This window comes from Suricata suricatta, chromosome 13, assembly GCF_006229205.1.
Source record: "Suricata suricatta isolate VVHF042 chromosome 13, meerkat_22Aug2017_6uvM2_HiC, whole genome shotgun sequence".
Lineage (NCBI taxonomy): Eukaryota > Metazoa > Chordata > Mammalia > Carnivora > Herpestidae > Suricata > Suricata suricatta.
Genome location: NC_043712.1, coordinates 6,771,351 through 6,794,319, shown reverse-complemented (window position 1 = coordinate 6,794,319; position 22,969 = coordinate 6,771,351). Strand labels below are relative to the sequence as shown.

Here is a 22,969-nt window from a genome sequence, read left to right as displayed (position 1 = left end):
TTCCATTTCTCCCATGCCTGTGGAGCCAACTGTGGACCCCGCCCTAGGCCTGCAGCTGACAGCCAGGGTGGAGGGGGGCCAGGATGAGATCTGGGGTGCCTCCTGGGGGAGTGACTTTGAAAGAGGAATCTGATGCTGCTCAGGGGAAAATGGGCGGCAGAGCTGGAGTTAGGGCCCTTGGAGAATGGTGCTGAGGGGGGTAATGAGGGGGTGGTAGGCGCGGCTGCAGTGTCCCAGTGTGACCAGCAGAGGGCATGCAGAGCTCGAAGAAGTCCTTGGCTCTTAGCCTCCAAGAGGGGAAAGGAGGGGCTGGGAGTCCCCACCCCATCGCCAGGCAGGTACCCACCCCAGGGCACTCCGTGACAGGTCTTTGAGGGCCCAGGGTTGGACTTCCATGGGCTGGTCCTGGCTGACAGCTTTGTGTCTAACCCTTAGCAGTGAGTGCTTTCCAGTGGATAGCAGTGCCACCTGCCCAGGGGCTCCTATTCCTTCCTGGAGATTGAACACAGTCCCCGAAATGCAGGCGAGAGTGGTGGTGAACAACCTCCAGTGAGAACAGGCAGGCAGGCTCAAGTCCATCTGCCAGGCTAAGCCCCAGGTTCTTCTGCAAATAGAGATCAAGGGTAGTTGTGAAAATGTCTTGTGCCTGGAGGTCTCTTAACTCTGCGTCTGGGCCCGATATCTGCTCACTACATAGCAGTTACTAGGCCTGAATTTACCACTTCCACACTGCTCTCCCCACTCCCTTCCCTGGGAAGGGCCTTGAGAGCTCTCCCATCTGCCTCTGGTCATCCTCGACCATGGCCATGGGAGTCATCATGCATGCAGTAGCTTCTCGATGTGTGCTTGTGAGTTTAACAATAGCTACTGTTGATTAGGCGTTTCCTGACGTTTATATGCTGTTTCACGGTTTACAAAGTAGTGCCTTAAGTTCATCTGTGGAGCAGATTCTAAAGGCCTACTCAGGGCAGGAGGCAGAACCCGTGCTCAGTGAGCAAGACAGACCTGGGAGCCCTCTGGCGGGGACAGGCGGGAGGAGCTAGGGAGTAAAGCAGCAGCCGGTGGGTAGTTAGCTGCACCTAACCCAGCGCGCTGGCCAGGTAGGCAGTCACGTTTCATAGTCAGAGAGGCTTTGCAAGGAGGGGTTCTCCAAGAAGTGGAGGGAGAAGAGTATCCCAGACAGGAGGAGCAGCAAAATGTAAAGGCCCACAGGGCAGATCTAGGAAAACAGGGAGGCTGCAGGGGTGTGCCGGTCCGGCGTAGAGGAGGGTTGAAGCAAAGTATGAAAAATGAGTCCTTTGTGGGCACTTCCACTTGCACACTTCCAGATGGTGGGGGCTCTGCCAGGTCCCTTATCCCTCCTTGGGTCACACCCACTTCCTTTGACCTGCTAGTGGCCGCCACGTAAAGAGCCCTTCCTCTGTGCCAGGTGCTTTGCAACTCGCTGTGTGTGCATGGGTTCGTTAAACCTGTAAGGAAAAGCACTACTATTTTTATCCCCATTCCACAGATGAGGAATCTGAGGCTCAGGGAGGCAAAGTCTCGCCAAAGACCCCAGAGCCTGTGAGCGCTGGGAGGCCATCTGCAACAGCTTGGGGGAGGCTCGAAGGAGCCGGCCCCAAGCATTCCCGGAGGTCCTGCCGCCCTCGGGACAGGCAAGTGGCCGCCTGGGCCAGTGCTTGGAGTATCACTTTCAGTTCCTGGGAAGAAGGTTAAATACCTCCGAGGGGCCCATTGAGGAGGTGGCGGCAAGGGAGGCGGTAACCAAGTGACTTTCAAAGGGGCCTGAATGCGTGGCGGGCCCCTCCCCCAGAGGAGGGGGCCCTGCTTCCTCCCAGCCTAATGATATTCTGGGCTCAGCCCTCGTCTTTGGCGGCAGTTTAACCCGAGCCGGGGCGGATTTCTTTCTCACTGATCTCAGCTTGACACCCAATTAGCACAAGAATGGGAGGAGGAAGCCTGCGAGAGGCGCCTCCCAGCCTCCCGGGGCGCACGGGGGGAGCAGGCTGGAGACAAAGGGCAGCAGGCAGGGGGGCACCCGCGCCCTCGCCTCCCCCGCAGACCCCGCCTTTGTCTCCCTAGGAGCTTCTGAGGAGACGGAGGCCGCCGCCCGGGCTGGCTGGCCTGCTGGAGGAGACGGGATGGGGCCCAAGCCCCTCTTCTGCGTGGATGCCCGGGGAGGGCATCTGGGTGAGCCTGACCCAATGGGAAGCAGTGAGGCTCAGTGATGCTGAAAGCGCTGCGACCTGGGGTTGAAGCCTGACACTTAGGGGCCATGGGCAATCCACTGGTTCTGAGCCTCAGTTTTTCTCATTTGAAAAATGGGGCTAATCGTAGTCTCTGAGCAGTCAGGTAGTGCATGTAAAGCACCTGGCCTCCATCTGCAGGTGCAGGTGCATCTTGCAGGTGCAAGATGGGCATTCAATAAATACTTTTTTAAAATACATTTTTAAAGTTTATTTATTTAGAGAGACAAAGGGAGACCATGAGTAGGGGAGGGGCAGAAAGAGAGATCCCAAACGGACTCTGTGCTGTCAGCACAGTTGCCGAGTTGAGGCTCTAACTCACAAACCATGGTATCATGACCTGAACCAAAAATCAAGCATCGGCCGCTCAACTGACTCAACCACCCAGGCCCCCTGCAATAAATGCTCTTTGAATGAATATGTTAAACTAATATTGTTACCAATTAAGAGATTAAGTGGGGTAGGCTTGGGATCAGGAGAAGGAAGGACTTTCTGACACCCAGGCATTCACAGAATGGGCTGACTTGCCCAGAAGTGATCTCCCAATCCCTGGGACTATGTAAGAAGCTAGAGGAACCCTATTTGTTGAGATATGAGAAGACGCCTCCTCTGGCCTTTCTAGGTGCCATCTTCCTCCCACCATTCCTTTGGATTTGGGCTTGTATGACTTGTGGGAAGCCTCTCTGATCCCAGGGCTGGATTAAGGCGCTCCGCCAGCTCCCGTGGGGCCCCATCTTTCCCCTTTATAACACTGATCACACCGTGTGGTCCATTTTTACATATGTGTCTCCTGCAACAGCCCCAGGAGGGCAGGGACCCGTTGGTTTTGTTCATTGTTGGGTTTCCAGTACGAGCACTGGGCCTGGCACTTAAAAGGTGCTCAGTGAATGTTTGTCAGATGGATGAAGCCCTTCAAATGCTCCCTAGCTCTCCTGTTCCAGCCCCAGGAGGTGGCAGTTCCCAGGGCAGGAGTTAGAGGATATTCAGTTCTTAGAGGTGAGCTGAGTTCAGAAGCTCAAGGGCTCTGAATACCTTCTAGGAAGGCCCTTTTCTTGTTGCCAAAGAGAAGCCACTAAATGACTTTGAGAAGGGGAGCGATCGGTGTTCACTTACTCAACAAGCACTTACTAAACCCCTACAATTACAAAGCTCCTTACCGCAAACTAAGGATCTAAGATGAATCAGGCAAGATTTCTGCCCTGGCAAAGTTGGGTCTAGTGAAAAGAATTGTAGAATATATTTGCTGAAAGGACCTTAGATCATTTGGTCCCCAACCTTCTTCATAGATCAGAGAAACTGACCAACCCACAGAGAGTACCAGAGAGGGAAAGTGACCAACCCACACAGCATGGTGAATATGGGGGCCTTTCCATTTACTACAGGATTCCTTTGTGCTGAGGACCAGGCTGTGTCTGACTTGTCTTCACTTTGCCCATGCCCTGGAACAGTGCCTAATGTTGGAATGACTTAGGGCTATCCATGGAGTCAAACTACAGTGAAGCCAAGGCCAGTGAGGGAGGTGGGAGGACAGGCAGGCAGAGAAGAAGCAGGTACAGGTGCCAGGTGCCAGAGGTGGTGGTGGAAGATTTGGGGATTGCAAAATCAGCTTTAGAAGGAGAGGAATCCAAATGGATGACTTTTTTTTTTTTTTAAGATTTTAAGTAATCTCTACACCCAACATGGGGCTTGAACTCACAACCCTGAGATCAAGAGTCCCATGCTCTACCGACTGAGCCAGCCAGTTACCCCTCAAATTGGTGACTATTTGGATAAGGGATAGAATTCATAACAATGTCTAAAGTTTCTTGCTTGAGTGTTTCAGTGTGTGGCAGTGGTATCCTTGAGATGAGGAACACCGGGCAGGGCCTGTTTTAGGCAAGGAGGCACTGTGCCAAGAACTCATTTAGTTCTTGTTACAACCCTGTGAGTTAGGGGGTGTTACTATCCCCATTTAACAGTTGAGGAAATGGAGGCACAAAAGTGATATGGGACTTATGCAAAGAAACAGCTAGAAGTGTTGGGAACTGGTATGAAACTGGCAGGTGAACTCGTAGCTCTTAACCATTACATCATCCCACCACTGACCTGCAGACTACGCCACCGTATACTACCAATGCTAAGTTCAACTTGGAAGTGTTGTGGTTTAGACACCCCAGGACATCTACTTTACTCCACTTCTCCCCTGACCTTTTGCAATAGACTCTAGTGGTCTCCTATCTTCTAACCTGTTCCCTTCAAACCATTCACACACCAGCAAGTAAGGATATTTTACAACGTAGTTCTAATATCACCCCCTCCCCCAAACATTTCAAAAGCCTCCCACTGCTCTTAGAATAGACTGAAATTCTTACCTGGCTCCCAAGGTGTGATTTGGCCCCTGTCCCTTTTCTAGACTCGTCTCTTACCAGGCCCTCTGCTCCCCAACTTCCACCTTCCTCTCTTGGTGCTTCAGCATGGTCTCCCGCTCAGAGCCTTTGCATCTTCGGTTCTCCTCATTGGATGCTCCCAGATGTTTCTCTCCACCCTCACATCCACTTACTTTGCTCAGCTTTATTGTTCAGCTCGTGTCCAGTCCAACTGGTTTTCTTTTTGAAGTTCCTATACCTTCGGATCACTTCTTTCGGTTAGAGATTTTGTATTTATTAGTACGATCTGTTTCTTTGATTACAGTTAGTTTCTCTCACTAAACTGCGAGTGCCCTAAACGCCGGAACCCTGCCCACCCCGTTCACCACTGCACCTACAGCACTGACCGAGATGCCTGGTACCCGGAGGACGTGCAGTAAATGCTGAATGAGTAAAACCCAAATCGATAACCAAAGGGGTGGCTGGATAGCTACTCAATAACTCAGAAGAGATTTCTGGGCAGGTAATAAAGATTTGTAATCACTTATAATTCAAGTCAAGACGAACGGACGGGCTCACCCAAGCGGTGTGCGGGCTTAAGAGAGACTTGTAAGTTGTGCAAGATAAACAGTAACGTGGCTCACAGGCACTGAGGAAAGATGCCCGGGCTACCCGCCTAGCTGTGGCTCGCACAAGCTGCTGCCCACTCAGCTCCCTGAGCCCAGTCCCTGAAAGACAGAGAAGACCAAGTCAAGCGCTCCTAAGAGAGCCGTGACTTCCTCTCTCAGCTCCCGGCCTTCCTCCAATAGCTGCGGAGGATGACTCCCTGGGCACCGCCTCTTCCGCCCGTGGCGACCGGAAGTGGGGGCGGGAGCGCCGGAAGCTGAAAGGAATTTCCTGTGAGTTCGGCTTCCTCAACATGGCAGCGCCCTTGTCAGTGGAGGTGGAGTTCGGGTGAGTCACGGAGCTGGGGCACTGTGGGGATGGATTGAAGTCGTCGGGCCCGGAACTCCCCTCCCTCTGCTTTGGGCCCTGTCACGACCGAATCGCTGAGGCTCCTGGCGCCTTCCCAGAGCTACGCCACCCGCCTCGAAGAGTCCGAGAGGCTCGGTCTCCCTGGGCGACGAGACCGTATGTCCGGGAATAGAGGCGCAAGCCCGGGCGTGGAGGTGTCCTCCGGGCACTCCTCAGTGCCTCGGGGCCTGCCGGACTCACAAGGCATGACGTTAGCAGGCGGCCTTCTTACCTTCTTTGCTAATCTTGTTTTGGACCAGGCCTGTTTTCTGGCATCTGAGCTCCTAGAACCGAAAAGGACTACCTTTCACCCCCAGATTTCTTCCTTTGGGCAGCAGTTTCCGCTTACACGGTTCCTGGAGCTTTGTTTCTCTTGGGATGTGTGGCCAAGACGGCACTCCTTCTCTTCCCCAAGATTTGGGGGTGTTAAAAACAGACTTGAGCCCCTGTCAGGTCCCTCAGTAACCTGGCTGATTGCCTTCTGCAGCTCTTGAGCCAGGCGAAGATACGGGGATAAATAAATAGCACAGTGGAGGAGAGTAAGTTGACAGTTATATCCAAGACAAAAGGAGCAGGATTGGGACACACACACCAATAGCTGAAGAACCGCAGATCAGGGAGGAAGCCTCCTCAAGCCACTATCTTCTATCCCCACAAACAAGTTTGTCGTGTGATTTCAGAGCCGAGAGAAACTACAGAGCTTGAAGAGAAGGCAGAGGAACTGAGACCCAAGAGATGGGTGGTATAATTTCAAGTCACATGGAAAAAGTTGGGACTAGGTGTGTGGGTGTGTGTGCGCGCGCGCGTGCGTGTGCGCGCGCGCGCGCGCGCGAAGATAAACAAGCCAAGGCTTACATGAAAGGAAAGATCTGAAATGATCATCTAAAACCTCTACCCAAAAATGCCTTTCCTTCCATTGGATGCCCACAGTTTCTTTCATGTTTTCCCTTCACTGGATAGCCCATTCAGTAGTCATTATTGAGTGCCTATCATGTGCCAGGCAGTGCGCCAGGCACTGAGGATACAAAGATAAATAGAACTCTGTCCATGCCCTGCAGTGCTCAGTGTTTCTGTCCCTTAGAAAGGAGTAGTCTCATGAATGTTAACTGCATTTTAATTGACAATATTGTCTGGCCCCATGGGTCCAATTAGAACTAGGCTGGTGTGGTCTCCTCTATTTTGCTTCACCGACCCTTGGCTCTGCTCTGCCCCCTCCCCCAGCCGTACCATAGCTTGGAGGTCCTAATAGGATCCCTGCTGTTTTGACGGCCCCAGCAGAGCTGAAAAAGGGAGAATCTGCAGACTACCAGTTTATCTGCAGACAGCTCACCTTGCATTCTCACTGAATCAGACATGGTATTTGTTCATCAGAGATGTCTTCTGTCTGCCTGGTACTGTGCTGGCAGCAGCGGGAAAATCATAAACGGAAGGTATGGTCCTTGCCTGCAAGAACCTACAAACTAGCTTAATTACCCCTTTTCTAGCCTAAACATCCCTAGACTCAGCCTTCCTTTCCTGCAAGAGCAAGAGTGAGCCCCACAACGTTTCTCCCCGAGTCGACCCATCTTCTGATACCTCCAACTCGCCACCACGGTGTCCCATGAGAATTGCAGCTTCTTAGGAAGCAAGACTATCTAAGACGTATTTTAAACCCAGATCCCATCTCTCTTTGTGTCAATACATGTTTTTGCCCCCCGGCATTTCCTTCATTTTCTCCATTTCTCCGTGGACTTCTTTCACCCTTCGCTGTGAACCCAAGCAGATGTGTGGAGAAGCCTTGCCCATCATCCTCTCCCTTTTGTTCCCGAGTGCCACTGTGATTCTTGAAGTGTGTGGTTAGCCCCTGACCAGATGTGGTCCTGTCAGTCCCGCCAGCTTTGAGAGACTCTCCAGAAGGACCTCTCGCGCCCCTCGTCTTGTCAGGAACCAGTTCTGCCATCCTTTGTCTTACTACCTGAACTGTCATTGGTGGAGCGTTTTCTCGGGTCACACAAAATTCAGAGTATGCAGTAGAGATGTGTTTTGTGTCCCTGAGGTCCACATGTGAGGTTCCCTTGCCTTTTCCTCTTTTCCTTCCTCCTGAGACAGGTTGAGTGTTGGCAAGAGAGGCAGTGCCATTGAGACCAGAGAAGAAGGGGAAATGGGCATTTTCATTCATTCAGCAGAATGCTTCTTGAGTGCCTGCTATGTGCCAGGCCCTGTTTTAGGCAGAGCTTGCATTCCAGCAGGCAGAGGGAAAGAAACGAAACTAAAAATATATATGAGACGAACAGATAAAGATAAGCTAGGAAAAGTGAGAACCGTTTGAGGAGCGTATATAGCAGCTACTGGTACCAAGAAACACTCTGGTCACAAATCGGGGGGTGAAAGGAAGATGAAGTGTGTTCAGATGTAACTCCTTAACCGAGTTTGAACAGCAAACCCTGGAGGACATAAGGATGTCTGGCTTTGGTTCTCTTCTGGGGTCAAAAGAGGCCCCTTGCCCACCTCCCAGAATCTCTGCAGAGGCTGGGCACCACCTTCCACCCCTCCAGATGTGCTGGCAGTACAAATGCCAGCCCTTCCCTTGGGGGCCAGTGAACCCGGTGGTGACCAGTCACCCTGAGCCACACTGCTGCTCCCTTTATCCGCTCGCACAGGGAAAAACAGCCTTGGCCTTGGAGCCTGGCACCACCAGGTTTGGCCACTCTTGGTTGTTTGCCTGGGTCCCAGTGCGTCCAGTTCCCACCCCTCTTCTCTGACCTCCAACTCCTGAGCCCCTTGCCTGTCACCCTCCCCCAGCCCAGCTGCTGCATGTGCCAGCCCCCCACCACCCAGAAGAGAACGAGGCTCTTGGAAGGGGATAAATGGAGGCTCTGTGCGGGCTTGCAGCTGAGATGGCCCTGCGCGCGGCCACAGATGGGTCTCCTCTCCCCCTCCACATTTCTGCATCAACAAAGCGTGACCTTGTTTGGATGACAGTCGCCCCATGTTTCCCCCATGACAATGCTTGCCTTGCCTTTGCCTCCCAGTGGACTGTCTCAGGACATCTCTGTTCTCTGAAATTGGGAAAGGGTGGGGTGGTAGGAAGCGTCCCATCCATCAAAAGTCTGTTAAGGCCTTCTCAGTTAGGATCCACGTGAAGTCTGAGATGGGAATCAGGAGACCCGGGGGAAGAAGCACTGTGAGGCATTGAAAGAGCCCTGGTGTCCGCATCCTAAGCCCTGGCTTCTAGACGTGGCTCCAGGCATCTCTGCTGTCCCAGCCTCCCCTTGGCCAGGTGCCGGCACATAGAAGTGAGCCAAGATCTGCCCTCAAGGGGCTTTTTGACTTTTGGGGAGTCTTGTTTTCTTTCTGCCAAGGCTGCTGAGGCGGAGCAGAAACCAGTTGGAATTCAAATCCCACTTTGGCCACTGCCCACGTGACCTTGGACAAGTCCCTTAACCTCTCCCAATCTTAGTCTGCTTCTTCATCAAATGCAACTAGTAATGTCTTCCTTCCTTCCCCCTTACCTGGGTTGTCTTGAGGATGAAATGAGATGGAGAATATTCTTGTAAATGGCAAAGTTATTGCTGAGCCCAGCGGAGTCTCAACTTCCAGGGCCCAGCGTGAGGGGCACAAGCAGGGGCATTTCAAACCCTCCTCTGGCGCAAGGAAACCCCTCAGCACACAGGGTCTCCACCATGTCTGCTGCTGGCTTCTCAGCACTTCTGTAGATGGAGAAATTGAGGCTTGAGAAGGTGAAGTCACGTGCCCAAGGCCTGGGCATCAGGCAGCGGTGGAGCGTGGCCTCCGTCTCAGGGCAGCAGCTCCAGAGCTTGTGCTCCACACCGATAATGCCAGGTTGCCTCTTGAGAAAGCAAAGGGGTAAAAGCGAGAGTCTGCAAATTGGGTACTTGATGGTTGGTAGAAACTATTTGCATCCCGCTTCGCCACGTTAGGAAGTCACATCTGAGACTCCGTCACACACTGACACCCCAGCTGTCCCTGAGCCTTGGTCTGTGCATCTCTTGGCCTTCTAATGCCAGCCCCCTCGGTGTTCAGTCTCCACTGGGTATTTGCAGGCGCTTACCTGGCTGTCTTTCTCTGGCCCTCTTTTGCAGAGGCGGCGCAGAGCTCCTGTTCAACGGCATAAAGAAGCATCAGGTCACCTTGCCTGGACAGGAGGAACCCTGTGAGTATGAGCTTTCCGAGCCCCTCTCTGCGGACCGTTGAGCAGGAGTCTCCAGGGGTCACTCAGCCCTGTTCAAGGGGAAAGAGGTAGGGTTTCCCTGGCCAGTGGCAGGGAGGAGCGGGAAGAGGAGGCATCACCAGAGTACCCTTCCCCGATCATTTCTGGGATGAGCCGGCTTTGTAGGAGGGAGGTAGCGTAGCTGAATCCTTACAGGCACAGGTTCTAGATTCAGACAGACTCGCGTTTGAATCTCCTTAGAGCCTTCGGCCAGGGACCTCGCCTGTTTGAGCTTTAGTGTTCTTACGTGTGAGGAAGGGACGGAAATCCCTACGTGCTGAAAGCTGTGCAGGCGTCTCTGTTGTTACCGGATGGTGGGCAGCAGACAGGTGTCCTGAAGGGGGTCACCTTCCGCAAGCACAGAGCTGTGTGGACAGGCTCATGAGGTGAGACGGCTTAGATGAGGAGAAACGTTATCCAGCCAGAAAGGAGGTGGGATGGGGGAGGTCGGCTAAGGGGGAGACCGTGGGTTGTTTTTTGGTTTTGTTTTTTCATTGGTCCATTTAAGTACTTGTCTTCCTTTAACAAATACACACTGAGCGTCTCCTGTGTGGAAGGCCGTGTGCCAGGCGCTGGGGAGACGTGTAAAGAAGAACCGGTCCCTGCCTTCACAGCGCGTGGGGAGGGGGGTGAAGAGGTAACTTACAGGAGTCCAGCTGGGTAAATAGTGGCATCACCTAGGGGCAGGGGCCCAGGCATCACAAAGCCGAAGGGGCTCGCAGCCCTAGCGGTGGATCCTCGCCAGAGCAGAGCACTCAGGCACGGGGAACTGTCTCTACCTAGGGCTGAGATGGTTCTGGGGGGAGGGGAGATCGGTCCTATGAGGAGGCAGGGGAATGAGGGTCACTGAGGCAGGCAGTCAAGAAATGGTCATGAGGTTTGACAGGGTTCTTCTAGAACCGGACACACACATCTGCCAGGAATCAGACAATTCCCCAAATTCACTGGCTGCCAAGGCTGTCTCTGACCCTCCCTGGGGCTGGAGAGCAGTGGCACAGGGGGCTCTGTGTGCCACGTTCAGAGGCCGGGGGACACTCACTGATGTACAGGACGCCGTGGTCCTTGAGCTGGGAGCAGGCATGAGGCCGGGGTTAAATGTCAGGATCGGGGGACAGTGCGTATCCCTGGCGGGGGAAGCCCGGGGAAGATAAAGGTGACAGTTTCTTAATCTGACAGATGGCCACACAGCCTTGGGAGGGAACAAGGGGCTCTCAGAAGAAGCCTCTCAAAGATTCAGCCTTAAAGACCAGGCCAGGAAGTTAGGGAAGCGTCACGAGTTAGCTTTGGTTCCCCTTGCACTTGCGTGGCAGGCTTGGTGATTCCAGCCCCCTTCCCTCACCCGCTGGCCGAGTGTTTGCCATGTGCCAGAGACGGAAGGCAGCACTCCGCGGTTGCGGTTGGCATTATCTGGTTTTGAGTGTCTCCTTTCTATCAGGGACTGTCCTGATTGCTAGGTGTTCGGTGCAAAACAGATGTGGTTCTCACGCTCAGTGGAGCGTAACGGAAGTGGAGGCAGGCAACAAACCGGGAAACACCTGCTGTAAACCGTCCAGGTGGTGGGCATTGGCATGAGGAGGCCACACAGGTGCTCGGAATGCGAGCGGGTGGCGAGGGCAGGCCTCTGAAGAGGGGACTTTGAGGCGGAAACCTGCAGGATGGAAAGAAGCCGGCCTCATAAATTGGCAGGGAGAGCAGAGGTGCAGGGGACCATTCCAAGCGGGGCGGTAGCACTTGTCAGGGCCTCTTGGTGAAAGCCCCCAGGGTGGTCCAGGAACCGGAGGAAGGCCAGTGTGATGAGGGGCACAGGCTGAGTTTGGTGTGCTGGACCCCACCCGTGTTGGTTGTCACAGATTCCTAGGCAGTAGCTGCCACTGTCATTCCCGTTTTAACAGCCAAACTCAGACGTCAGGGGTCTTGATCTACACCATACAGTTATTGAAGTTGCAGAGCTGAGATTTAGAACCACATTGCAGGGTCTCCAGAGTCCTTGTGTGGTGCCACCAACTCCCTGAGTCATGTGACATATACCCCCTGCCGTGTGTTTTCCGGTTTTGACACATTTAGTTCATTCATTCATTCATTCATGCATGCATGCATGCCTTCAACAGCTACTTCTTTCAATTTGTGTAACGACCACAGCAGATACTATGTTTCAAGAAAACCAGACCTCAGAGAGAGACAGAAAGAGAGTGACCTGTCCGGAGTTACAGAAATAGGGAGGCCGGGTTAAGAACCAGATGTCTGATCTCTCATCCTCCATTTACTGCTTATGGGACAGAGGTGGCCTGTCCTTGCCTCTCTGGGATGGCAGAAAAGGAAGCAGGGGACAGATGCTGAAATGGGCCCTTTACTCAGTCTTTGGGCCCTTGGCAGTGGATCTCCACCCCTGGTTCCCCTTTTTGCCCTGCTGCACCCAGAGGCGTAGGTCACACCGCAGCCGCGGAGCTGGCTGGCAGCTGCGAGGCATTACCCTGGCACACAGGAGCCCAGCGGGTGCCGCCAGCAGAGTCTCGCTCTTCCCCCAAGCCTGTGCCCAGCCCTGCCGACTGGCAGCCTTCCCAGCCCGGGGGCTGCAACTTGGCCAAGCAGGTCTTGGAGACTCCAGCGGAGAAAATAGCAACCATAAGATTATGGATTGTGACGAGTCTCACAGACAAGGGGACTCCAGGGCCCTGGGTCCCGGGCCAGGGGAGAGCTTCCAACCCAGCCAACTTGGAGAAGGAGGATGGGCAAGGCCAAAGTGGGGAGCCTGCAGGAGGAGCCCTGGCAGTGCGCGTTTGCAGATCACGTAGTTCCACGGGCCTCTCTTTTCCCCATCTGTGAAACGGGAGGTTGGGTTAGATTTCGTCTTTATTGAGCTGGCTATCGATTGGACATCACAGTTTGGGAAAGTTGCTTCCAGATCTGAGCACACAATTCTGGGAATCAGGATGTGTTGGTGAGAAGTCACGCGCGCCGAGGGGACATCCTAACAGCTGTCCTCTGGAGCAGGCCTTCCTGATTGGCAGAGGTTGGTAGCACCATCAGTGTCAGACATTGTGGCCACTGGAGGCCGGCTTGTATACATCAAGCCCGAGCCCGCAGTTGGTCAGTGGCTTGGAGCAAACCCCAGACATCAGGGGAGACACGCTGTCCTCGCGTGGGCCTTACCTGCCCTGGCCCCTAGGAGGAGACACTAGGCCTCACCTTTCCCTGCCCTTTTTCTCTGCCCTGCCTTTGTATTGCAGGGTGGCCGGGCCAGGGAGCTGGAGGGAGCTCCCGGGCGCTTTAAACTGCTTAGCATGCATTTCACAGCCTCTCTGGGGCCAGCTGTTCCTTTCTCTGCTCTGGGCCTGTTTGCTGATCCCCTCCCCACTGCCCTCCTCTCCCCCAACCCCTCCCAGTCCCTGTGCAAAATTGCTTTTGAAAAGATCCACTTTCTGCTTAATTAAACAATGAGGAGCGTCCCCTGCACATCTGTAAACCTCCTTCTGAGGCCAGTTTAGTCCACAAACTGCTCCATTCTTACCCCCATTCACTTGTAAATGGACCCTCTGATGTTCCCTCTACCCTCTCTTCTCCTTTACTCCCCCCATCCCTGCTCTTTCTTCTCCCTTTTCAACTAAGGCCTGGGGTGGGCTCCCAGAAGAGCCTGGAGCCTGGTGGACTTGGTGGGAACTGGAGCGGTTTAACCTTATGGAGGAGAAGACTTAGGGGGTCTGGCTCTCCCAGAACGGAGTGGTGTGCGGAAGAGGGGCCACTTTTGTTGGTGTGGTCCCTGTGGACCAGCCAGGCTCATTGGGTGGGAGTGTCAGGAAGATAGATTTCTGGTTGGGGGCAAGGTTCTCCCTGGAGGTAATCAAAGAGAGGCTGGATGCCGGTCTGTTGCAGGCCGGCTCATTAGCAGATAAGACCTTGGAATTGTTCCCTTTCAGCCCAGGAAGCTAGGATGGACACCAGTAAGGAAGCCCTGCCACAGGGGGTGGTCAGTGTCCCCATACAAGGGCAAGTCCACAAGCATGAGCGATCTTGGTGGAGGGTTTCGTAGCTGCTCTCTAAGAGGGGTGTGCGTGGTGCCCCTATTCCAGCAGCCTGCAGGAGTGGGGTCTGGCAGCCAAGGGGATAAGGAGCCCTGAGTCACTATGGCCAAAGGGCATTGTCCTGTGCGGTTGACACTCCACAGGGCCTGCCGCTCTCTTTATGCCTGAACCCTCACGACTGCGCTTTGGGGTTTGGATTGCTGTCCCCATATGTCAGAGGCTGACACTGAAACTGGTGCTCTCCCAGGGCATCTAGCAGCAGCTCAGGGCCTCCCAGCTCCAGAAACCCAACTCAACCTCTCTGCCACAGAGCAGCAGCTCCCACTACTGCTGTTCGCCAGATGGGTGGGCCTGGCTTCCTCACTGGAGGCCTCGAATTGGGTGCCCGTCCAGCACCGGCATTCTGGACCCCACAGCCTCAGAAGGTGATTCCCTCCCCCCGGGGCGTCCTGGGAGCATGTTAGGGACCTGAACATCTAAAGTGGAGGGAAGGGAACACCTGGCTGGCTCAGTCAGTAGAGCATCTGACTCCTGATCTTGCGGAGTCATGAGATCAAGCCCCACGTTATGTACAGGGTTTACTTAAAAAATTATTTTAAAAATAATAAAGTGGAGGGAAGGCCAATGTCTGAGGTCCCCTCACTGCTCCCAACGCCCCCCCCCCCCACTTCATTCCCCTTTGCCTCTCCAGCTTCTGATGGCCGTGGATCCCACAGAAAAGCCCAGCCAGTCCCGGCATTTTCTGTACTCTATCCCCCAGGCCTTCCGGGCACATCCGCAGGGCGCCAGGGCCCGGAGCAGAGTACGTAGACGCTCAGGACACGGAGAGAGCAGAGGGTGCGGAGAGAGCAGAGGGTGCGGGTTTTTCATCTGGAACACAGAACAGCTGCTGCACTGACGTGCCAGGAACTTCATATGGATTGTCTCGTTCAGTCCTCATGGCCACTGTGTGGGGTGTTCTTACCCTTCCCATTTCCCAAAGCAAGCTGCGGCCTAGAGAATCCCACAGCCAAGGTCATAGGACCAGGAAGTAATGGGCCCTAAATTCAGAACTGGAGCTGTCTGTGTTCTCAGCCTCTTCTCCCCCCGTAGTCGTCCGCATGTTCAGCAAGCATCTCAGGCGGGTTCTGTGTGCGATTCCATGCCGCGTGCTGTGGCCATGCCAGGTTCTCAGAACACACTCTAGTTCCTAATGGTCATGCCATGTATTTGAGCTGGATCTTAATAATGTGCATAGCCAGAGAAACTGGGAGCACCAGCCCCGACAGTGTGGGCTGTGTACCCACAGAGCACACTGGGGTACACGAGGAAGGAGAGGCCTCTTCTGGAGAAGACCTGTCTCAAGGCCCCTGCATGACCCATGCGGCCTGGCCCCTGGCTACTGCTTTGGCCTCATCTGCTGATCTCCTTGCCTTCTCTCTTCTATTACCTTGAACCTGCCAATGCCATCCTGCCTTAGGTCTTCTTGTACATTCTTTCTCCGGCCTGGGATCCTTCCCCGTCCTGCTGTCCTCATCCTTCAGGCCTCGGCATCAACATGAATGTCCTCGGAAAAGTTTTCTTGCACCCGCACAAAAGAACTAGCATTTATCACAACCAATCGAATAAGTAGTGGCCATCTCCCCCGCTGGCCTGTTTGCTCCATGAGGATGGGCTGTGTCCTTCTTGCTCACCACCATCTTTCTAGCACCTGGCACATAGTAGTTGCTCAATAAATATTTGTCTTGTGAATCCCAGGAGGGGAAACCATCCTCAGTGGGAGCAAGAAGGCAGGAGGACATAGAGGGGGAAGGTGGACAGGAGATTCCCCAGAGCCACCAGTCCCTGACTCTGCTTAACCCTTCCTCCTCCCCTGGGCGCCTTTGGAAGCCGACCATCTGGCTTGGAGATTATTTGCATATTGTCTGGGCCTCAGCAAGCCTAGCAAGATGTCCCTGGGGGTGTGTTTCAGGCCAGGCCGAGTGGCCCTTGCAGGCCACCTTGTGAAGGGAGCCATGAGTTCCACCTCTCCCCACCCCCAAATCCAGGCATGGGGGAACAATACCGTGGCCTCACCATGGAAACAGGCTATCAAGAATGTGGGCAGGCCTGGGGGGGGGGGCACAGAAGAGGGAGGGAGTGACCTCAGCAAAGAGGAGCATCATGATAAATGAGCCCGTACCGACAGCAGACTCACCCCCCAGTCCACCCCTCTGGGACTCCATGATGGTGCCATCACTTGGATGACCCCGACATGACCACTAGCCCTCTCCCCTCCCCCCAGCCTATCCAGGATGGAGCAGAAGCCCCCCCTCCTTTTGGAGGGAGCCCGGGCCGTTACCCAACGGGGTCCTGGTTCTGTACTGGCCAGCCTGGGCTGTGGAGGTGCAGCTGGTGGCCGTGAGACCAGCCACTGCCCAGTGCCTCTCAGCTCTTCCGCGCACGCAGGCACAGCCCCGCCTGCCATGGCAGGCTGATGGATGTGTCAGACCCCGGCGGCTGTATCGAGCGGCAGCAAGATGCATGGGCTGGCGGCCCACCAGACAGTGCCAAGATGGAGGCCAAGGGGAAACCTCGGAAACCAGGCCTCAGGGAGAAATCCAGCCAGGAGTCCAAATGGACCGCAGCTAGTCGGAGGCTGTGCTCCCCATCCCCTGCCCACTCCAGGGACCATGGGGGCTCGAATCTGCTTTGTTTAAAAGCAGGACTTGAAATTGAAAGGCGGCAGCCTCAGGCATTGGACGTTTTGCCCCTGGCCTTGCGCTCTGCTGGCATACGACCCAGGGAAGTTGGCACGGAGCAGCGTGAATGGGTCCATCCAGGGTGTAGCCTGCCTGTCTCCAAGAAGGGTGGCATGCAGGTCAGGGAGAATGCCTTAAAGCCCTGTCCCTGGCTGATGCCATGGTCGGGGCACGCTGCTGGGCCTAGACGGGGGCAGAACTGAGCTTCTTGTCCAAGCAGACTTTCCCTCACCTGTGCGCCAGGACTGTCATTCTAACCAGAGAAACCAAGGCACTGCCTGCCTGGACCCTTGTCCAGCCTTTACCCCTGAGCTTTGTCTCAGGACAGCAGACCCCTCTGAGAGACTAAGTCAGGATCAGGGTGGCTCGTCCCCAGGCCCCACGGGTTTCCCAGAGACTAGTTGTTTCCCCAGGACTTTCAGTCCTCAAGTGGCCTCGGGGAGAGAAGGAACTCCTGCAGCCTTAGGAGCCAGTCTGCTGGAGGCATGGATAGTTGAGAGCCATAGGCTTTGAGGAGCTTAGAGAGCCAGATTTCAGTGTGCTGTGGCCTGGGACCCTGATCCTAGAAAAGGAGAGGTGACCCAGGGGACAGGTGGCTCTGAGCCTCCACATGATGTGCAGAGAGCTTCGTGGCTGTCCCAGAGCCACAGAGTGGCAGATCTCAGTGTCCAGCTGGGAAGGAGAGGCCCTTTCAATCCTGAACCTCTTGCCTCTTCAGCATGGCCATCCCCGGACCGGGGGGCTCTGTGAAGGTGGGGGTAGAGGCACAGTGATTTGTCAGCGTCTCTGGTGGGTGAAGGATCCTTCTCTCCCTCTGCCAGAGGAAATTAACTGATGTTATCGGCTCAGCAATTGTTTTTTTTTTCCCTCACAAAGGGAAATATATGCAGACCGCTCCAAGAGCAAAGCTGCCTCCCCCACTTGGGGAATGGCTGGAAGGTGGAGGGGACCCTACAGGGCCCTCTCAGAAGCCTATCTGTGGCAGCTTCAGACCATCTTCCGGAACTTGTGGTGGGGGTCTGTCTCCCAGCCCTTTCACATGTGACGGTTCCTCCGGCTGTCTGTCTTAAGGCCCGCCCCATCGCCTCTTTAAGCCTTGAGCAGAGCCTCTTTCTCTGAAGACCCCTCCAGCAGGGCACTAACCTCCTAACCCATTTCCTCACCTTAGAAATCCACAGGTTCTGGGGCCATGAAAGCCTGGTCTAAAAGAGGCCCCCAGAAGCCCCTGTCTACTTCTTTCTGATCCAGGCAAGGTTCTGGGGGTCAGAAATCTTTGGGGTTTGGCAATAGTTTGTTCCGTGCCTTCCTTTTCAGGGGACATCCGGAGCCTCCTTGTCTGGATCAAGAAGAACTTGCTAAAAGAGCGGCCAGAGTTGTTCATCCAGGGAGACAGCGTGTGAGTCCCTTCCTCCTCCTTCCCAGAGGAGGGCAGGCAGCGGTGTTGTGGGGAGGGGAGGGGAGGCTTGAACCCCTATCCTTGGGTTCACCCACAGCCTTCATGGGGTCCTCTTCCCTTTATCCTCCCTCCATCTGTGGGCCTCAGCTCTTCTCTCCATACAGAAGATACTGAGAAAAAGGTGCTGCCCACGTCCCTTTCTTCCCCGACAATTTGGGACCGTCGTCCCGTAGAACTTTCTGTGATGGTGCAAATGCTGTGTATCTGTGCTTTCCAGTAGAGTAGCTGCTGAGCACGTGGGTCTTTTGACTGGAAACATGAATAGTGGCTCATAGGTGCATCAGAGTGCACGGGTCTAGAATTCCGGGGAGTCACTGTGCGTGTGTGTACACACACGTGGATGCACACAGTATGCATGGGCACATGCGTGCGCGCATGCACGCACACACATACACACACACACACACACACACACACACACACGCATGTTTGTGCTCACTAGGGACACCCCTACCCCTAGCCCAAAGCTTCTGTACCTGTCCAAGGCCTAGCCCGGCCTCCTGGGAGCCACGTGCCAGGCAGTCACTGGGCTTGTATACGAAGGTCAGCCTAACGTGTAAAAGAGTTGGGCAAGGCACTTGGGGGACTCAGTCATCCCCTTGAAGCAGAGGTCACCAGCAGGCCCTGGGGGGCTAAGGCTGCTATTCAACCCCTGGCTCGGGTCACAGTCCAGCAGTCATGGAAGCTGCCCCAAGGACAGTCACACTCCTTGGGCTGCTGCCCACAGGGGCCGGACTGACACCTGTGCAGACATCAGCCTCCCCTGCCTTACACCAGACAGGGCCGCCCTTGGGCATGTGGGTGCTGGAGGCCACTGGCAGCCCTCCCTGATTCTGAAGGGCCAAGATAGTCACCTCTCCAGGACGGGCATGGGGGAGGCCTCGGAGGGCGAGGTGAGACCCCTGGAAAAGTATACTGCTACCAGTGTCCCCATGATCAACACGCATCATCCAGTCTCCTCTGGCACAGACCCGGGAGGAAGGCTGTGTGATTCATACCATTTTCAGATGAGGACACCGATGCCCAGAGAAACAAAATGAGTTGCCTGGGGTCTGGGAGGTGGTGCTGGAATTTGCGCCTGTTTTCCACATCATCCCAAAGGCCATGACTGTCTGGCCCGGTTTCCCGTAGACTCAGAGTGTCCCCTCCTCTTCCTGGGTGATCTTTGGTCAGAAGCTCGGGAGAAAAATCTCCCACCGCACCGTCCTCCAGCCCAAGTGTCTCAGCCTCTCTACCCCTGCTGCCGACCGCTTCCTGCTCTTCACTGCCTGCCCCTCACCTCTCTTTCCCACAGGCGGCCAGGAATTCTGGTGCTGGTTAACGATGCCGACTGGGAACTGCTGGTCAGTACCCCGGGGGGCGGCCCTCCCCTCACCGCTTCCCTGGCATTAGGCCTAGAGCGGGTGGCTGGCTCGTCCTCTGTCCCGCTTGGCCTCCAAACAGGGCCGCTCCAGTCTCCTGCCCCAGGAAGGAAAGAACAGGTAGCTGGGGAAATGGGGACCTCCCTTCCATCCTGGAGATGTGCAAATTAACGTATAGGGCACCCGTCTTTCTGGTAGGTTTTATCCTTCTCTCCCAAAGCAGCCAGGCCCCCCCTCCCTCCTGACCGCTGAGGGGAAGCTGGGAAAAGGCCCCTAACAGCCTCCTCCTTTCTCTCCTGGACCAGGGCGAGCTGGACTACCAGCTGCAAGACCAGGACAGCATCCTCTTCATATCCACACTGCACGGCGGCTGAGGGCCCCGCACGGCGCCCAGGCTCCCTCGGGGTGGGGAACGGAGAACAGTCAGACATCCCCTGGGGCCCTGCCTCCAGGTCTCCCTGTCCCCTCTGGCCGCTTTCTTCCCTGCTCTGTCCCCCGAGCTCCCTCCAGGCAGGGAAAAGAGGCCAGGTGCTAAAAATGAGCCTTTCTCAGGCACGTGAGTGGGGTTGGGCAGGCTCAACCCTGCCTCCCTCCCCAGCAGCTGAGGTGGGGGAGGGTGTCCCTCTGGTTTGTCACAACAGGAGGGGGCTCCGCGGCCAGGTGACCCAGCTGCCTCTCACTCCTTGTGTCTCAATCTGAGTGACCACTGATAGGCTCTAACTCCTGGGCTGTAGCGTCTTCATGGAGAAGATGAATGGACCCGAAGAGCTTATAGGAGGAAGCCCCTCCCTTCTCAAAGATGGGAGGAGTCTCTGCCTCAGTTTCCCCATCTAGACAGCTGAGGGCCCTGGCTGTCCCCCACTGATATCATTATGGAACCTCAGCTGGGGTCCCCTATTCAGTGCTGACTCCCCCCTCCCAGCAGCTGCTCTTCCAACCACACCCCTCCTCCTGCTCCCCCAGCCCCAGCCCTTGACCCTGGCTGGCCTTCCCCCACACACACAGGCCACCAGATGGGCTCCTGAGACCCTCCCCCAGCAAAAGGCTGCCTGCAGCTCATTCTGGAGAGAGAGAGTAGGCAAAAGCTTGGACAGGCAGGCAGAGGCCTGGGGAGTCAGAGTGCCTCAGTTTCCTCCTCAATAGCACTTGAGTATTTATAATATCTGAAAGCAGACTTACTACTTGATGACACAAATGTAGACTTCATCGCCTTTCCCACTTCCTGCAGGAAGCAGGATGGGGGCAGGCAGCACCTGGTAGGCAGGATGGGTTGCCCCTCCTCCCTCCATCCCTTCTGGAAGTCTTGGGGCCTCAGTGCCTGCAACAGCTGGCCTTGGGCAAATAAAAGACTAGGTTGTTTACTAGCTTTGCTTAGAGCTTCGTCCTTAGAAACCAGTGGCACCCCATATCCCCCCTAGCCGTGGTCCCCAGCCGAGGGCTTTCAGAGTTCCCTTTAACCCAAACAGAGGGCAGGGGTCGAAACCCAGACTACAGACTGTCTGGGAGGGGGTGCTCCGACAGGGCCGTCTGGAGACGGGAATGGCAGAGCAGACTGTGCTGACCAGTCTGGGTCCCAGGACATTTCTCTACTTTGTCTGAGTCTAGGCTTTGTCCCACCAGCTGCAGCCGGCAGCCCCAGAACCAGGAATGGGGGTGGCCTAGGAGACTGCTGGACCTCCCTTCCCATGACCTGGAGGAAAAGCTTGGCTGGAGGGAAACCTCAAAAAAAAAAAAAAAACATCCTCCCACCCAAACCATTGCTTTCCATTAAATGTCAGTGAATTAAGGTTGAATTTCCCTCGTTCTTTGGAGATGAAAGTGCCAAGTGGTCATCTCAGCTGGGTTGGGATGGCGGGGATGTGTGTGCACGTCATTCCCAAGGCCCAGGGGACACACAACCCCTGGCTTCTGAGCTTCTTCCCAGCGCCCTGGGAGTAGAGACCTCCTAGTATGTGTAGGTGGGGCCAGCGTGTTAGGGTTATGGGTAGGAGCTGGTCTGAGTGCAAATTAAGGCCAGTGTTGGGGTCTAAGTGCTGTCTAGAAAGGTTGTATGACCAACCCACACGAGGTGTGGAGGTCAGGGTCTCCATGTTAGGGAAGAGAGCAAGGGATTTGAAATGGCCCCCTTACAATCTCACTGATTTCCTGTAACCTGGAGGCCCCTCCCTGCCTCTGGCCCCACTGGAATGGCCCATTGTCCCACCTGGGATTCCAAGTCCTGGAGACTGGACGATAGTGTTCCTTTCCTGCCTGCACCCGGAAGAGGGAGAGTAGATTCAGGATATCCCTTCTGCCAGGGCACCCCAGTTCATGCTAAGGAGTAGAGCAGGAGGATGCACTGAGAAAACCAGGTTCCTTGTGGGGAGGGATGCCAGCGCCACCACCGAAACTGGCCCAAGCGCTCCCCAGCATTTCGGGTCATTTTCAGTCCCCACTGGGATAGCAGTCAGGAACAGGTGACCCGGGCTCAGCCCCAGCAACACCAAACTGTCCCCCTCCCCGCAGCTCCTGACCCCCCACTTGTGAGGAAATAAACAAATAAGTAAACCCCACTATCTCCGAACATTTGTCTTTAATGAAAAGGATTCGTTTGTCCAAGTTCTGTTTCCAAAGCCCAGGCGATTGCCCGGCAGGAGCACACCATTCCCGACGCTTCTCCGACTCCTGACTCCTGCAGCGGCTAGAGGAGGCTCAACCCATCGGTCCATCTGGAGGGGCTGGCGGGAGGGCTCGGTTTATTTGGGATTTAGGAGTTGGTTTAGGCTTTTTTGTTTGGGGGGGTATTGGTAGGGGCTAGGTTAAAACCAATTCGCAACGAATTAGCGAGCGCGTTCCGCCGGCATCTTCTTTCGCCCCCGACTTGCTGCGGCTCGGGCCGAGGGCGGGCGCCCCGGACCGCGTTCGTGCCCCGCCGCGCGGTGCCAGCTCCGTTCCCGGCCGAAATTTGAAAAAGGGGGAAACGACGCGATCGACTGGAGGCCCCCGTCAGCCAGGACTGGTCACCCGCAGAGGAGGAGGAGAAGGAGGACGACGACGACGACGAGGATGAGGATGGCGGCGCTGGTGGCAGAGACCGACGTCCCTCCTTAGCGCGCCCGGCGATCCTCGCGCTGGGGCCGGCCGGCCGCCTCCCCCAGGGGTCTCGCCCGCGCCGAGCTCCGTCCCTGCGGCCCCCGCCCCTGTTGCGCCCGGAGCTCAGCCACAGATGTCCAGCCACAATTCTCGGTTGGCCGCAGACTCGTACAAGAATTGCGTTTGGACAATCAGTGGCGAAGCCCCCGAGTTCGGGGCCCCGGTCTCCTGCTTGCGGGTTCCGCTTGGCTCCTTAAAAGCGCCGGACCAGGAGATCTCCGGAGCTGCGCGTCCCACCACCTCGAAGACGCTCGGCGGTGGCGGCCCATCCCGCGGTAAGGTGGACGAGCAGGCACGCGGCTCCCGACCCCGCGCGGGGATCCCCATCGCCCCTGGCGTGTGTCTCCTTCGATCGCGGCCCGGGGTCCCTAGAGGAGCCCGCGTTGGGTCTCTGCGGCGCCCTGAGTCGGGGGGAATCTCCTCTGTCAGGCCCGGGGAACCCCAACTCCCCTCTCCCCGCCCCCAG

General features: G+C 55.6%; 2 protein-coding genes and 1 long non-coding RNA gene across 7 annotated transcripts in view; 2 read left to right on the top strand and 1 right to left on the bottom strand.

Moving 5' to 3' along the window:
* The window catches only part of SLC27A4 (solute carrier family 27 member 4), a 17,435-nt gene extending 14,989 nt beyond the window's left edge, over nucleotides 1-2,446 (top strand). For 3 of the 4 annotated variants that reach the window (XM_029920187.1, XM_029920185.1, XM_029920186.1), the window contains exon 14: nucleotides 1,511-2,446. In XM_029920187.1, the coding sequence (XP_029776047.1) occupies nucleotides 1,511-1,716 (206 nt within the window). In that variant the 3' untranslated portion in view covers nucleotides 1,717-2,446. The remainder of the gene's footprint in view (nucleotides 1-1,510) is intronic. The other variant, XM_029920188.1, reaches the window with a different exon arrangement.
* The window catches only part of LOC115276254, a 7,767-nt gene extending 2,402 nt beyond the window's left edge, over nucleotides 1-5,365 (bottom strand). The window contains exon 1 of the long non-coding RNA XR_003901866.1: nucleotides 4,598-5,365. This is a non-coding gene — a long non-coding RNA (uncharacterized LOC115276254). The remainder of the gene's footprint in view (nucleotides 1-4,597) is intronic.
* An 88-nt stretch (nucleotides 5,366-5,453) lies between these two features.
* On the top strand, nucleotides 5,454-21,923 carry URM1 (ubiquitin related modifier 1). Of its 2 annotated transcripts, XM_029920309.1 has the most exons (5): nucleotides 5,454-5,545; nucleotides 9,688-9,758; nucleotides 17,869-17,950; nucleotides 19,305-19,353; nucleotides 19,677-21,923. In XM_029920309.1, the coding sequence occupies exons 1-5, from the start codon at nucleotides 5,511-5,513 to the stop codon at nucleotides 19,743-19,745; spliced, it is 306 nt and encodes a 101-aa protein (XP_029776169.1). In that variant the 5' UTR covers nucleotides 5,454-5,510; the 3' UTR covers nucleotides 19,746-21,923. The 2 variants fall into 2 exon arrangements, with proteins under 2 accessions (XP_029776169.1, XP_029776168.1); XM_029920308.1 differs by lacking the exon at nucleotides 19,305-19,353.
* Nucleotides 21,924-22,969: the final 1,046 nt, after the last annotated feature.